The following is a 17,223-nucleotide window of genomic DNA, read 5'->3' on the forward strand; positions in this document are numbered from 1 at the left end:
ACCCTTCCTCTCTCTAAAATCAATAAAAACATAATTTTTTTAAAAAGCCATGGGCTTCACAGGCACCATCAAGGGTTAAAGAATTCCAATTCCTAATGGGCTTGACCTAATAACATATTAATCTATCTATTTTGCAGAATATCTCAAATAACCCTACTGTGCACGTCCAGAAAATCACCAGGAGAACTTCAGAGAGGAACTCTCCATGGTGGGGGTGGGGGTGGAGGAATGAGGGACTCACTGAAAGCAGGGGCTTCAACTGCTCCAGAGCCTGGCGCACGAAGTCGCAGTGGGCCTCGGCGTAGCCGTGGATGCAGTTGGTGAAGAGGCCCTGGGCCAACTGATGGAACTTGGGCAGCTCATCCAGCAGCTGCGCATTCAGGGCCTCGTAGTTGTTCCGGGCCGACTGCAGCTCCTCCAGAGTCTTCTTGTCCTTCAGCTTCTCCGCCCGCTCCGTGCAGTTGTAGAAGTCCAGCAGCTTGTCAAAGCGCTTCTGCACCAGCTTGTGGGGCCCTGTGAACATGCTTAGTAACTGGTTGAGGGGGGAGATGACCAGCCGCTCTGTCCTCTCCTTCTGTAGGGACAAGAAAGGCACGTTGCTCAGTATTTGTTATGTCCTACACCATCTGCTGTATCCCTAGTGCACAAGCTACCCCCATGCAGATCCAAGTGTCCTGCTTACCCAATCCCAGATGAATAGACATACTCCACAAAACTTCTCAATTTATGCCTAGCAGGCGTGGTTAAGTATCGACCTATGAACCAGGAGGTCAAGAGTTTGATTCCCAGTCAGGGCACTTGCCCAGATTGCAGGTTCGATCCCCAGTAGGGGGTGTGCAGGAGGCAGCTGATTGATGATTCTCTCTTATCACTGATGTTTCTCTTTCTCTCCCTCTACCTTCTTCTCTAAAATCAATAAAAAAATATATTTTTAAAACTTCTTAATTTATAACTCTGCACCCAACAGCGTGCACACACCAAAGAGTGCAAAATATGCTGATCCCTCCTTAGCTCCTCAGTTGATAACAAATGCTAAACTACACACGTTAATATGATGGTTGCATTACAACCCAGATGTGACAGTCTGTCTGCTATCAATTCTTATGTGTAGATGCCTATGTAGCTTGAATTTAACTTAAGATTTAGTTGTTACATAAATCTGGGATAGAAAAACTTTCTCACACCCATAATACCCTTTTCCATCATAACTAGTTGGTAATATATGTCCTCATTTTTCAAAGGACTTTTCTCTTTAATTCTTTCCAGCGGGACAGACATTGAACGCAAAGCATTGACACATAAAAAACAAAAATAGGTACTTACTACGTTACTTTTTTAAATGCTAATGTTAGAACACCTGTAGGTTCTCTGAGTGTGCACATTGTCCTCAGCTCCACGCCATCTGGACATCTCCAAGACACTATCAACCCCCACCTATTTCTTTCTACTTCGGACCAAACAAATACCACATACAGCTGATTCTTGGACAATGCAGGAGTTAGTGGTACCGGCTTCCTGCACAATTGAAAATCCACATATAACTTTGGATTCCTCAAAAACTATACTACCAAAAGCCTAATATTGACCGGAAGCCTTACAAATAGTCGATTAACACATATTTTATATATTATACAAATTATAATCTGTATTCTTACAATAAAGTAAGCTAGAGAAAAGAAACTGTTAAGAAAATCATAAGAGCCCTAGCTAGTTTGGCTCATGAATAGAGTGTAGGCCTAAGGACTGAAGGGTCCTGGGTTCGATTCTGGTCAAGGGCACATGCCCTGGTTGTGGGCTTGATCCCCAGTAGGGGGCGTGAAGGAGGCAGCCGATCAATGATTTTCTCTCATCATTGATGTTTCTATCTCTCTCTCCCTCTCCCTTCCTCTCTGAAATCAATAAAAAGAAATAAAAAGTATTTTAAAAAAGAAAGAAAATCATGCCGAAGCCGGTTTGGCTCAGTGGATAGAGCGTCGGCCTGCGGACTGAACGGTCCCAGGTTCGATTCCGGTCAAGGGCATGTACCTTGGTTGCAGGCACATCCCCAGTGGGGGTTGTGCAGGAGGCAGCTGATCGATGTTTCTCTCTCATCGATGTTTCTAATTCTATCTCTCTCCCTTTCTCTCTGTAAAAAAATCAATACTATATATATATATTTATTTATATATATATTTATTATATATATAAAGAAAATCATAAGAAAAAGAAAATATGTTTACAGTATACATTGAAAAAAGTCTGTGTATAAGTGGACCCATGTAGTTCAAACCAGTTTTGTTCTAGGGTTAACTGGATATCTATTTAGAATTCAGAAGCAATGTGGCCTGTAGTACTTTCCTTGTAGTTTGTACAATCTCAAAGATCTATTTGTTAACCTCTTAACAATTCCTAAATATTCCTTTTTAAGTTACCATTCCAATCATTGTTTTCTTTTGATCAGCGTTATCAATTGTGACCCATGATTACTTTTCCTAGTTTTCCTTTGTCTGCTGAAACCAGGCTGATCACAAGCTCCGAAAACATTTGTGTGAATACGTATAGGTCCTACCTGGCCTTTAACTTATATCCTTGGGATATAAAATCCTGCTGCAAATATCCTAGAGGACGGCCAGGACTCCTAAAGCACAGAGCGTGTCTCTGTGGGTAACTTTCCGTCAGCTGGAGGTAGAGAGAGCCCCAGGAAGGGGGCCAGCCGTGAACAGTGTGTTGAAGACGTCACTTACAAAGTTGGTGAAGAGCTGATCACTGATGTAGCGATGCACCTTCTCGAACTGTTCCAAGTCCTTGTGTCCCTTCTCCATGCACACATCCCACATGCTCGCCGCAGCCACCACTTTCACACAGGCCGATTCCTGGAGCCGGTGAGGAACAAAGGCAAGTAAGATCAAACAGAACTGGCTAGCCTTCATCATTCATTGCTTGGTAGCAGCCGGGGAAAAAGGAGTTCTGAAATTAAATTTTTTCTCTGTGGTGTAGCATTTTAGCTTTGAAACAAGCATATTTTCATAAACTATGACTTACGGGCACCAGGAAAAGCCTAAGACTTTTAATTATGGGAAAATTGGTGAGGGCTTTTATCATCTCTTTTGTATTTCCTTATGTCCCTAATTTGAGGGTTTCTTAATGCATCAAAAAGTCAATTACATTGAAGTCAAGATGATTCCTGCAAGACTGTGATAATGAACAATCATCTCTCCTCTTCGCATCTTGGCTCATGATGTCACCTTCTCAAAAACAACTGCCCAATGCCCTCTGGGTAATGCAACCTTGCTTCCTTCACCCAAACTCTGGCACTCCTGATGGTTCTTGCTGATTTTTCCTTACAAAAATACCCCCTTACACACAATGTAACTTATTAATGTGAAGGCAGCATCCATCTGTAATAATGCCAAAAATATGAAAAAATAAGTGAATGCAGAGTAAACGCCTCCTGACTGATCCCGACCATTTTTAAATACCAAGTTGGTTTTCTTTGGCTATTTGAAACAAATGATGGCATTTGCCTTCTTTATTTAAGTTTGAGGAAAGAATATTATTTTAATGTTAATTAAATAAAATCTAAAGCCCCATTTATATATTTCAAGGGTAAATGAAGTCCCTAAGCCAAAACTATTCAGTGCCTCATACATTGATTTGATATTTTATTTTACTACATTTTTGACCTCTTATCTTTACGTCCTTTATCTGTACATATAAATAAAGCCAGGGTTTAGTTGGAAAGATAAAGTGGGGAATCTTTCTAATTCCACCCGAGTGGGGAAACTAATGTGACATATGATGTCCTCTTCTATTCTTTTAAAGTGATGTTGTCAAGTTGCAAAATATCAGTCCATATGCCAACGTGGAGACCAAATTATACAGTCAACGTCCCTCAGCTTATGTTCTTGCTGGCCCTCTCTCACAGCCAATCTATTAGCTAACGTTACTGCTAGCGGGGCTTTTCCATTTTATGTCAGCGACACAACTTCAACATTTTCTCTCTTAATTTCCTCTATTAGCAGCCACCTGCCCATCAAATGGCTGTCAATGTTACATATGTCCCACCCCAAAATACTTCCACCTGTTGCTATGGAGATGAGTCTTTTAAGAGTTGGGGGCTCTAGTATACTTGCTATACATTTAGAAAACATGAAGAGAGAACAGCCAAACTGGGGTAGCAAATAGAGGAACTGTAGGGTAAAGTCCTCAGACAAGGGAATATACTTAGCAGTTGTCCCAATATATTTTGGTCAAATCTCTCATTTGAAGCCAATGCACTCCTTAAAAGTTTTATCTAATTACATTTTTAAAATATGAAGAGGGAGAGTTTGATATTTAAAGGAAATGTAGGGGGCATTTCAAATCAGTGGGGACTACTCAATAAATGAGGATGACACGAAACCAAGATGGTGGCATAGGTAAACACCAGAACATCCAAAAGAAGGCCCAAGGCTCCTCAGCAGCTTGCATTGCCGCCTCGCACAACAACTTCAAAACTACAACTAAAAGACAAAACGGACATCATCCAGAACCACAGGAAGGCTGGCTGAGTGGAAATTCTACAACTAGAAGGGAAGAGAAAAGCACACTGAGACTCAGAGGAGCTGCGGAAGTAAAGGCAGAGGTACGGAGAGGGCTGGCAACTGAGCACGCGGCTGGCTTTTTCAATCCACAGGGAGACACAAGCTCCCGACTGCTCTGAACTCCAGTTCCGGGCGAGACTCTGGGGACCCAGACTCATTTGGGGAGAAACTGGACTGTCTGGCAGCGGGTGGAACTTGAGGGCGGCTTTCTCTCAGAGGTGCTTGCAGCGATTACCAAGGGACACTGAGACCCAGGGTCTCTTAGGGCAGGGCTAATGGGAAGCCATTGCTGTTTGCTCCACCCTGAGACTCCGCCCCACCCCAGCTGTGCACAGAGGATTTTGCATATGAATGGCCTGGTCCCTTTAATTCTAAACTTACCTATCAAACTGCAGCTGAGTCAGAGAGACCCAGAACATCCAAAAGAAGGTCCAAGGCCCCACAGCAGCTTGCATTGCTTCACAGCTGGGCCTCATCTGGGCACCTCCAAAACCCAAAAAAGAAGAGGAATCTGCAGACCTCTCTGTAGCTCCTGCTGGGTGGCCTTAGGCAGAGACTACATTAGCACCTCCTTGGAGATCCAAGAGCCAGTGTACCCAGGGGTCAGAGTAGGACCATCCAGATTACAACTCCTCAGATCCATAAGGGACACACTCAGGGGGCAGACTCAGTGAGCACCAAAGCCCCACTGAAGCAAGTCTTGCCTCATAAGGCTGTCTCCAGCACAGAAGTTCCCCCATCATAAACACAGCTGATCCTCACAGCCAATTGGCCTGGAGGTCAATTCCTCCCAGTGATACCAACAACAATCAAGGCTTAACTACAACAAGACTGTGCACACAGCCCACAAAGGGGTGCACCAAGAGTATCCACCTCAGGTAACTGGGGAGGCTGAGCCACTGGGCCCTATAGGACACCTAGCACACAAAGCCACTCTATCAACTCAGGGAAGCAGCCAAAATGCAGAGACAAAGAAACAGATCACAAATGAAAGAAATGGAGGAAAGCAAACTACTGGATACAGAGTTCAAAACCACGATTATAAGGTTTTTCAAGAATTTTCTAGAAAAGGCCAATAAATTTAGTGAGACCCTCGAGGATATGAAAAAGGACCAACTAGAAATTAACCTTTTGCACTCGGATGTCGAGTGTGACTCGACACGGTTAGCATTAGAATAAAGGAATTGAGAAAAAAGCAAGCGAGTGCAAAGGGTTAAGCATACACTGACTGAAATAAAAAATATTATACAGAGATCCAACAGCAGACTAGACGATCGCAAGAATCAAGTCAAAGATTTGAAATACAAAGAAACAAAAAACACCCAACCAGAAAGGCAAAAAGCAAAAAGAATCCAAAAATATGAAGACAGTGTAAGGAGCTTCTGGGACAACTTCAAGCGTACCAACATTCGAATTATGGGGGTGCCAGAAGAAGAGAGAGAGCAAGATATTGAAAACCTATTTGAAGAAATAATGACAGAAAACTTCCCCTACCTGGTGAAAGAAGTAGACTTACAAGTCCAGGAAGCACAAAGAACCCCAAACAAAAAGAATCCAAAGAGGACCACACCAAGACACATCATAATTAAAATGCCAAGAGCAAAAGACAAAAAGAGAATATTAAAAGCAGCAAGAGAAAAACAGTTAGTTACCTACAAGGGAGCACCCATACAATTGTTAGCTGATTTCTCAACAGAAACTATGCAGGCCAGATGGGAGTGGCAAGAAATATTCAAAGTGATGAATAGCAAGAACCTACAACCAAGATTACTCTACCCAGCAAAGCTATCATTCAGAATTGAAGGTCAGATAAAGAGCTTCACAGATAAGAAAAAGCTAAAGGAGTTCATCACCACCAAACCAGTATTATATGAAATGCTGAGAGGTATTCTTTAAGAAGAAGAAGAAGAAGAAGAAGAGGAAGAAGAAGACGAAGAAGAAGAAGAAGAAGAAGAAGAAGAAGAAGAAGAAGAAGAAGAAGAAGAAGAAGAAGAAGAAGAAGAAGAAGAAGAAGAAGAAGAAGAAGAAAAAGGTAAAGATAAAAATTATGAACAACAAATACATATCTATCAACAAGTGAATCTAAAAATTAAGTGAATAAAAAATCTAATGAACAGAATAATCTGGTGAATATAATAGAGTCAGGGGCATAGAAAGGGAGTGGACTGACAATCCTCGGGGGGAAAGGGGTGTGCGGGGTGCGGGAAGAGACTGGACAAAAATCATACACCTATGGATGAGGACAGTGGGGTGGGGGGAGTAAGGGCATGGGGTGGGGTGGGGTGGGAACCAGAGGGGAGCTATGGGGAGAAAAAAAGAGGAACAACTGTAATAATCTGAACAATAAAGATTAAAATAAATAAATAAATAAATAATAATAATAAATAAAAAATAAATGAGGATCACAACTGGATAACCAGTTGTAAAAGAAAAATAAAGTTGAATCCCTACCTCAAACCTTTATATACTAAGGTAAATTCCAGGTCAGTCAGTAACTTTAACATTAAAAAATTAAATTATAAATGTACTGATACAGGGGAGATATTTGTTTTTTATTATCTCAGAATAGCAAAGGTCTTTTGAAGGGTGACATAGAACTAAGAAGCCATGAAAGAAACATCTACTTAAACTACAAAAAAAAAAAAAAACTTCTACACAAAGAAAGCACTTTAAACAAACTCAAAAGTCAACAAAGTGGGGAAATATTTCTACACCATTATCTCAGACATAGGGCTATTTTCTCGAATGTCTACAAATCAGTAAGAAAAAGACTAATAAGTTAATAAATAAGTGCCCCCCCAATATAAACAAATCACTGGAAAAATGATGACTTAAACATAAAAATATCCTCAACATCATTCAAACAAATCAAAATTTAAACGTTTTTATCTATCTTTTAAAGACATTGTAATTTTGTTATCACTGTGTGTTAGCAAGGGATGGGGAAATCGTTTCATACATTAATATATATTTTTCACACATTAACAACATCTAGCAAAATTTACACTGTCATGATTTGATTTGGCTCAGAAAATCTAGTACTGTTGGCTTTTAAATATATTCATAGATCTGAAAATTATGTATCTACAAGGATATTCCTGTGCCAATGTTTCTAATCTTCTGCAACTACAATTTAAATGTCAACAAGAGATTCGTTAAATATATTATGGCATGTCTATACAATTAAACGTTATGCAGTTGTAAAAAAAGAAAAAGAGCAAGAAGCTCTGTGTGTGTACAGGGATGGACTGACTTCCAAAATGATGCTAGTAAGTGTAAACCTAAGATGCTGAACAATGTGTCACACACACACACACACACACACCAGGCAAGAAGAGTCTAATAAATGGCGCCTGTCTCTATAGAAGATGACTAGGAGACAGGGACAGGGGGAATCATTATTTTTATTTTTTACTTAACCCTTTGGTACCTTTTGAATTTCATACCATTTTACTTAGTTTAAAAAATTATTTTTTTTAAAGCAAAGGACTTCTTTTTAGGAAGGGCTGGACACTTTAAAATTAATACAACAATGCTGATCTTCTAAAGGTTACTTAACTTTTAAATAAGCCTTAGGAATCCCGATAAAAAGCATGTCATGGCATAATGGTCATTTGAATCCAGACTGTTCAACATTCAACAACATGCTGGATGAAGGGGAAAGTGGACAGAATGGTGCCTATGGGATCCTAACCAGAGCAATGTCCTCACTCACCCGGATGTGCTGGAGGTAGAGAGACAGGTCTCGTATAAAAGATTTGATCAGTCTTTCCTGCATTCGGAAGTTCTTTTCTGTTTCTTCAAATGCTTCATCTCTTATCTGTTCAAAATAAACAAGTGCTGTTAGCTGATGTGAACTCGCCCTCAATCTACCTTATTGGCAAAAGTATCTTTCTTAAAAACACCTTTTGTTTACACTTTAAACCTTTGATGTTTCCCTGAATCATACTAAACTGAATTTAAACCCCTCTGCATGGCTTTGAGAGAGGGCCCCCTACGGTCACACCTTACCTCCTCCGGCCTGATAGAGACCCTGTGGTCTGGTGAGGCTGCTCTGTCCACCATTTTCCCTGGCACCTGCCACATCGGTTGACTCTCTGCCTTTAACCCTGTGTTGTTGCTTTGCCTGGTGTGCCCTCTCCTCTCTACCTATACCCAACTGCCCTCCCTTTCCCTTTAAGGCTTAGATGAAATCTCTGGCCAACATGAAGCTCACGCTCATGGAGCTCCTGTTTGCTTGAGTACTACAGCGTGTAGAGAACAAACTGCAAAGCTTAGCAACTGACTTTTTTTTTCCCTTGCATTTTCCCTTACTGGTACCATGTATTTATAGTGAATGAAGACGGGAGACTTGGGATCTTCCCTCAGCACTGTCCATCACTCATTCCCTCAGACTTTACGTTTCCTTCTGTGCAGCATATGGTATTGAATTTAGGTGAGCTTTTAAATCCCTTCTAGCTTAATTGGTCTGCAATTTTAATTGTATCTCCCTAAATAAATTATAAGGCTTTTATGAGTGTCTAAAGCCACAATTATTGGCCTTCTGCTTTGCCTTTGTACACCCAGGCAGCTCACCAAGGCAATGGATAGAGGGCTGGGTGGATGGATGGACTGACATCACCAGTAGCTGCTGGGTCCTGTATCCACCAGCCAGCAAACACCAGGGGAGGTACCAAGAGGGGAGTCATGCCAGCTGACACCACACAGACTGCCCCCCGCAGCCTTGAAAAGCTGCCAAAGACATGCTGAACCTTGACGTGCAGGACCCTCACCTGGGGAGCAAAGCCAGTGAGGTGCTTCAGGTGGCTGCTCACTCGGTTGGATTTCTTGATGATGGAGTGGATGTTCAGTTTAGAAATTTTCTCCATGAGGCTATCTTCATCGCCCTTCCGGTACTTGAGGACTAGGGAGTGAGTCAAATTGGTGAGTTAGAAAGCTCTTTCCTGAGCATAGATAGACTATAAAATAAGCTACAAAGCAAGATTAACAACCCAAAGTAGAGCTAGTGCTCGATTTCAATGAGCTTAGAATGAGTGTAGACAAATTATTCATCGAAATCACCATTTATGGACAGAGAGAATACTCAAGAGCAGAGAGACACTGCAAGGACTGGAGAAGGTTAGCGACAAGGGGGAGAGGTAGCAGGTATAAAGAAAAGAGCCTAAAGATTTGAACTCATGGAAACATGAGCGTTCAATGTCAGGATCTGTCATTTCATCAAAGTCTGGCCTTAAACAAGTCACTTAACTTCTCTGAGACTCATTCCTCTCCAAAAAGATGTAGAAAGTAACAGTATTTGCCTTATAAGACCATCTTAAATGGTCTCATACACATGCAAATGAAATATTTATATCCAATTATCTCACACAGTAAAATGCTATACAGGAGTTATTTATTTTTAATCACTGTGTCAAACATTAGGCACAATCTGCAGAAAAGACTGGAGCTCATGGTAGCAGCGTCATAAAGGGAAGGATGGGGGGCAGCAAAAAGACACACTTGTCACTATGGTAGATGAAGAGGCCATTACATCAGGAGATATGAACCATGATGGCTAGGTGGCCAGAAAGCTTTTCAGCCACGAGCAACATGACATATGAATGTGGGTGAATGGCTGAAGTAGGAGGCAGAGGAAATGGTTTAGGTAAAGTGAGGAGAAGAGTGGAGAACAGGAAAAGGGATTGCACTACATTATAGATTCTTTAAGGATATCAATAATGTATCAGTTCAGCATGGTCACCATACTACTCGAATGTTCAAATTAGAGCCTTAACAAAACATTTGATCTAGAAGAAGAAGAAGAAGAAGAAGAAGAAGAAGAAGAAGAAGAAGAAGAAGAAGAAGAGGAGGAGGAGGAGGAAAGGAGGAGGAGGAGGAGGAGGAGGAGGAGAAGGAGGAGGAGGAGGAGGAGGAGGAGGAGGGGGAGGAGGAGGAGGAGGAGGAAGGGAAAAGAAATGGTTTAATTCATTCTACACTATAAAGGAAGAGTGAGTGGGTGGTTTGGTAACTGACTGCAGTGTTGCGGGGAGGTGCGGGGGAGGAAGGAACTCAGACGAGAGAGGCAGGTTTCTGAGCATAGGCAGACTGATGGGACCCAGAGATGGGGCACAGGGGGCTTTTCTGGAAGAAGCCTGCGAGTCCTAACTTAAATGGAGACAGTGAAACACCTAACCAGACGTGCAGAGCAAACAAATGCAAGCACGGATCGAAAAGGGTTGCCGTCAATGAGTTGAGAGGGCAATCACTCATGCTTGGAGGAACTCTGGAGCAGCCATTTTCTAATCAGTCTTCATGCCTCTTGGGAAAGACTCTTGCTGCTATAAGCTTTATCAGAGATGTGTACTTCCAATATGCCATGGTTGTGCTTTCATCATGACTGCTCTCTTTCTTCAGATCACATTTCCCCCAAATTCTACTACTGTTCCTTCATCACAACCCTATAACCTACCATCTGCCTTGTCCACCTCTGGTGAAATAATTCTTTTGAGAAGAACATTCTCAAAGGCATAGCTCCTTTGTAGCAACTCTGCCGTTCTTACCCAGATCCTTTCGACGTTTATATTCATTAATGTTAACGTTGATTTCCTTGACTGCAAGGACTGCGTTGGTTAAAGGCATTTTATCTGGGTGGGATTCTGGGGTGGAATTCAGCAACTCCATTAGCAGCAGTGGGTAACGCATTACTCTCTGTACTGGTTTGATGAGGAAGGAGCCCAGGTTAATGTAATTTGTGCATCCCCTATAAGAGAAGGAAAAACAGAGCCTCTAGTCCACTGTCAATAAATAATACAGGACTCACAGGTAGTATCCTTTATTCCTAAGTAGAGCTCTGTTCTTTCTTCCTACTTTCTACTTTCATCCATTCATGTTCACTGGACACCTAATAAATGCCAGGTAGGTACTGTTCCAGGTGCCGGGGATTTAGCAATGACCATAAAAAGTCCCTGCCCCGATGGAATGAGACTGGCAATAAACAAACAAATATCATATACAGTGTCATTGGGTGGTAAGTGCTATGGAGAAAAATATAACAAGGTAAATCTACTTCTAGTTTTCTGTCTACAAAGGAAGAAAATTTAAAAATGAGTTTGTGCAAGTGGCGAGGGAACGTACCATTCGTTGTACAGGCTCCTACAGGGCAGTGAGCATGAAAAGAAAAGAGACAGCTGATTAGAGATAATGCTGATCTTCATATTTTTCTCAGAACATATCAATTCAACGTTAACACCTATTAGTTGAGCGAACAAAAATCACATGGGATAAAAGAGAAATTATGAATGTCTATGGTAGTGTACCTAGTCTATTTAAAAAAGTTAGTAAGCCCCTAATTTCACTTTGATCTACTTAGATATATACATTAACATGCCTCCCCAGGACCAGGAGAATCTCCCCTGATATCAAGATTAACTGAATTTGTCCTGGCCAGTTTGGTTCAGTGGTTAGTGTCGGCCCAAGGACCAAAGGGTCCGGGTGTGATTCCCAGTCAAGGGCAGGTACCTGGGTTGTAGGCCCAATCCGGCCTGGGTTGGGGCATGTGCAGGAGGCAACTAATCAATGTGTCTCTCTCTCATCGATGTTTCTCTCTCTCTCCCCCTCCTCCCTCCATTCCACTCTCTCTAAAGATCAGTGGCAGGGAGGGTAGGGGTGGCAGGGGGGAATAATTGAATATGCTCTTCTTATCTACACTCTTGTCTATTTGGACCAAACTACCTTCCTGGCTACTTCTTACCTCAAAATGCCAAGTTAATACTTTGTATGTATAGATAAAAGTGCCTGAAATGGGTAAAAGTACAAGCAGGATGCCACTTATGATTTTCATGATATATGATGGAAAAAGGCAAGTTACCTAATAGGACCTATAATAATATATCATTTATGTTTAAAACAAGATGGATGATAGATATCATAAGCAGTATAGACATATACATGGGAGTGATGTTCAAAAGGCAGAACTAAAGAGCTATGATGGAAGTGAAGTGATCAAAATTCCTACTTAAGCTCTGCCACGGCATCCTGAAGATGCTTCTGGATCCTCTCATCCTTCTCATAGATTTCCAGCAGTGAGGTGGCCTCGTCGTGATTCTGGCAGTAAACCTTGTATGTTCCCTCAAGCTCATCCCGGTGATCAAGAAACACAGGTCCTTTAAAATATACACATACAGTGTTTTTAGTAAATTTCTTCTCAGTCTCCTAAATGTAAGGTGTATAGGAAAACTTTAATGTCAGTTAAACCCTACCACAAGAAATGATGGTAAGACTACCCATCAAATTAATAAGAAATTTCCATGTAATAGCTTAAAATACTCTTATTTAAAGCAAAATTTAAGAGACATGTTACCCGTGTATTTACTTTTCAGTACACACACACACACACACACACACACACACACACACACACACACACACAGTTGGTCCCTGAGACAGTCTCCAGCCCCTTTCAATCAGGCAGAGTAAGGGGTTTGCAAGTACTTTCCAGAGTCGTTCAAACTGTGGGTCAAAACCCATAAGTGGGTCATGAAATTGACTTCACAGGTAATGATCAGCACTCATTTGGGAAAATAGAATAGAAAAAAAAAATCAGATAACATTGGACATAGTAAAAGTAAGCACAGGCATACACACACATACTAGTACACGTATCCTGGGGCCTTATGTAAAATATTTCTTTCTGTGGGACATGTTTAAAATACTTTAAAAGCCAGTCCCTTTACATATTAATACATACACAGTCTCCTGGGACTTCCTTCTTTTCTCAACCTCCTCATCTTCTAACTCATCCAAGCTCTGAACACCTATCATTCTTTCCTTTTCCGCTAGATGCTGTCCTGGTTGTACTGGAATCCTTCTCCAATCAGGATTAGCAAATTAATTCGGTGCTGCTTTCTCCAGCACCCTAGATCGCCTTGATTTTTGCTGAGTTACCCCTCTTTCCTAGTCATTAAGACTGCTTGGAGGTACAGTGTTGAGAGGGAAAAAGACTTAGTGTAAGGCAGTTTGCATTGTATGCTGCCACTGGTATAATTTTAAAAAACAGGGATGGTGAACCAAGGTAGAAAAATATATATGTAATTGCTGATATATGATAAACTATCTCTGGAAGGAGATATAAGATAACTAGTGACACTTGTTGCTTCAATTTGAAAAGAGCTGGGTATTGGGGGACAGGTAGGATACTTTTCATTAGTTCTTTGTACCTTTCTGACTGTGTGCCATGTGAATGTAATTAAAATAAGTTAAATTTAAAATGTTAAAATAAATCAAATTTAAGCAAAATAAGAATTTGCTTATGCAATTCATGTCAATCTGCCATTTGCTAGTGGCTCAACAAAGCTTTAATTTCCCTTTCTCTGACTTCTCAGAACAGTCCCTCGTCAGATGTTCCAAATCTAATCCTTTATTAATTCCCCAGTGAAGGCACTGCCTGGCCTTCTGGTTGACCAAGACTGAAGCCCCCCAGCATGGTGCTCTCATAGAGTCTCGCTCCACCTCATGCACATGGCCACTGCAGGGTGTCCCTCACTTGTGAAGCTAAAACTCCTGCCAAGGTCTTGAACCATTCCGTTCCGAGGCCCTCTCCTCCACTATCCTCTGTGTACCTACAGCGCATCACACTCTGCTACCCAATTCCTGCTTGTCTTGGGAAAAGAAGTGGAAGGGAAGAAGGAAAAATAAACACAGTTGATATCTTATAGGGGTGAGATTATGGATATTTTGTTTTAATTTCCTGTTTCATTGTTGTCATAATATACAGGTAGTAAAATAAAATTAGGAGAAAAATACATTCTGATATTTTCTATTTTATTAGTGCAACCCACTAAATTGACCTCATGATCCACTATCAGGTTGCAACCATCAGTCTAAAAAACATCCTATTCAGTAATAACTAAAATTTATTCTATTGCTAAGATCCTATATTACCTCAAAGTAGGCTGCAGATAAAAGGAGAAGCTGAGGGCCAAACAACCTCTGAACTAAGTAACTAAAACTTCGTTTCTTAGCAAGGCCTTTCTCCTCCTGCCTTTTACCCATGAAGTTAAAAAAAAAAAAAAAAAAAAAGTTGCTTCTGGAGCTCATACCTACAGCATCGCTGATTTCCAGATCGGCCAATAATTGTTTTGAGACCTTTATCACCATCTGCATATTTCCAAAAAGTCCCTCAAAATCAATGTTTGGTATCTGAGAAAGGGAAACAAACATAAAGATTCACAAAAATGAAATTAATAGCATATCATTCACATTAGAAACACCTCTTCAAGTATGATACAAAAATTGTTCAAGGTCAGCTTGGCCAGTGTGGCTCAGTGGTTGAGCGTCAACCTATGAACCAAAAGGTCACTGATTTGATTCCCAGTCAGGGCACATGTCAGGGTTTTGAGCTCTATCCCAGTGTCGGGGGGGAGAGGGACAGGGAAGGAGGGGGGTCGTGCAGGAGGCAGCGATCAATGTTTCTTTCTCATTGATGTTTCTATCTCTTTCTATCAATGTTTCTCTCTCATTGAAGTTTCTCTCTCTCTCAATAAAAACATATTTTTAAAAAACCATTGAAGGTCATTTTCTCTCACTCTCACAGAGTTTCCAGAACAGAAACATCCAGCATTAGCTTTAGTGTTACCCTTAGTCCCTGATTCAACTATTCTCCCCATCCTCCTCCCCCACTACCTTAGTAAAATGACTGGAATCAATTTGGTCTATAATTATACTGGGATTCACATTCTCACCCGGTACCCAAAGCCTGATGGCACTGCCTACTTCCTGTAGAAGTTCTTGGAAGTGACTGCTCCAGGAAGACAAACCCAAACCCCGTCCAGGTGGTCAAGTAACAAGCAATAAGGACTATAAATCCCCAGAAACTGTGAACCTCTTTTTCTATCTCCAGCATCCAGAAAAGTACCTAACATAATATGCACATGACAGTTAACGAGTTTCCTGAACAAACCTTGTGCAATCAAATCAGTTGCTAGAGCCAGGAACCCAATCATTTCCAGACTTCATTATGTTATTATACAACCTTTCCAGGAAAGTGACAATCCAGACTCCCTGGTACTGTTTCCAGGAGCCAAAGAAACAGAAATGCGCTGGGTGTTACTGCAGTGAGTCCGATGAGTTAACAGTGGACTTGATAAGTGACAGGATACTGATGGCTTAAGTTGACACATGTATGTTGGGACCCTTGAATTAAGCAGCCACAGACTTTACTTCCAACCCAATAAATCTCTGTGGTGAAAGCTCCCCTATCCTGATACTTTAGGCTTGGAGAATCATACTCAAGGTAAAGCTAACTTGCTCCCACAGTTCCCACCTGTGTCTGCTGCAGGGGTACCATGATCCGCTCAATACACATTTCCAGATCCCGAACGTAGTCTCGTTCCGTCTGATGAAGTTCTTCTACCACCTTGGCTCTCTTCTCCAGCATCCTCTGCTCTGGGTTTTCAGTGGACACAGACCCAGAAGCGGCCACCGGAGATGAAGACTGGGAGGAGAGGAGCGTCATTTCTAGAAGGGAAAAGAGAACTGGTCAGCATCTCTCTGTGTGCTAAAGCAGGACTCTTCAAAACTTAATTAGAAATGAGCACAGTCCTTGAGAATCAAAGGCCTCACAATTGTCAACAATCAGGACATCTGATCCCACACGCCAGTTCTGATCATGAGCAGATGAAGAGCTTAGGAGGCCATTCCTGCAGAGAGAACGTCTCCCATCTGTGTGATACCATTTTTAGAATCTGCCCTAAAAAAAGAGCAGCTGGCGCATTTTATGAGGACAAATCAGTGTCCACAACTTCCTTGGCAAAGAGGTCGAAAGAGCTGCTGTTCACATGAAGGACTGCTTTCATTTAATTAGGTATAAAATCCATCCCATGATCTCAGCAGAAGTACCCAGCTGGAGGTTAAAAACATTGATATGCACATTAAAAACAATATTATGGGGAACATGATAATGCCAAATAAGGGCAAGACAAGAATTAGGCAGAAATGATTCGTTGGAGATCAGGGTGACTGCAGGATCCACTATCTTCCAGTCTTGTGATGATGGATTAACATTAATATATGGCCCTAACCGGTTTGGCTCAGTGGATAGAGCGTCAGCCTTCGGACTCAAGGGTCCCAGGTTCGATTCCAGTCAAGGGCATATACCTTGGCTGTGGGTACATCCCCAGTGGGGGGTGTGCAGGAGGCAGCTGATCAATGTTTCTCTCTCATCGATGTTTCTAGCTCTCTATCCCTCTCCCTTCCTCTGTGTAAAAAATCAATAAAATATATTTTAAAAAAACCAAACATTAATATATGATGAAATATGCAAAAATTATTTAGATTCTCCTTATCAAAATATTAATGAAGTATCATAAGCAGGTTTTGTTACTTCAAGTGTCCTAGAAGATACAAATGTACTGTAAACATGAAGTTCTTTAATGGTATTTTTAATTAAATGAATCTTTATAGACCCACACTGCATGATCTAAAAATGAAAACAAATATGATCTTGTAGCTTTTTCATTTACCTGTTACTTGGATACACAAGATGAGAATTATTTATATGAGAGGACATTTGTTCATTAAAATGAACATTAAATACTAAAATAAACAATTAAAAAATTTCAACAGTGAAGCAATCTCTGCTGTGTATTTCAAATTCCTTTAGATCAACTTAAAACAACTACAGATG

General features: G+C 41.2%; 1 protein-coding gene across 2 annotated transcripts in view; it reads right to left on the bottom strand.

Annotated features, from left to right (window-relative positions):
- The window catches only part of DNMBP (dynamin binding protein), a 95,649-nt gene that overhangs the window by 9,317 nt on the left and 69,109 nt on the right, over window positions 1-17,223 (bottom strand). For both annotated transcript variants that reach the window (XM_008144174.3, XM_028149197.2), the window contains 9 exons: window positions 15,862-16,055; window positions 14,639-14,738; window positions 12,556-12,703; window positions 11,676-11,693; window positions 11,102-11,301; window positions 9,335-9,465; window positions 8,278-8,382; window positions 2,724-2,852; window positions 242-574 (listed from right to left, as the gene is read on the bottom strand). In XM_008144174.3, the coding sequence (XP_008142396.2) occupies window positions 242-574; window positions 2,724-2,852; window positions 8,278-8,382; window positions 9,335-9,465; window positions 11,102-11,301; window positions 11,676-11,693; window positions 12,556-12,703; window positions 14,639-14,738; window positions 15,862-16,055 (1,358 nt within the window). The remainder of the gene's footprint in view (window positions 1-241; window positions 575-2,723; window positions 2,853-8,277; window positions 8,383-9,334; window positions 9,466-11,101; window positions 11,302-11,675; window positions 11,694-12,555; window positions 12,704-14,638; window positions 14,739-15,861; window positions 16,056-17,223) is intronic.

The sequence above is a fragment of the Eptesicus fuscus genome, chromosome 17, assembly GCF_027574615.1.
Source record: "Eptesicus fuscus isolate TK198812 chromosome 17, DD_ASM_mEF_20220401, whole genome shotgun sequence".
Taxonomy (NCBI): Eukaryota; Metazoa; Chordata; class Mammalia; order Chiroptera; family Vespertilionidae; genus Eptesicus; species Eptesicus fuscus.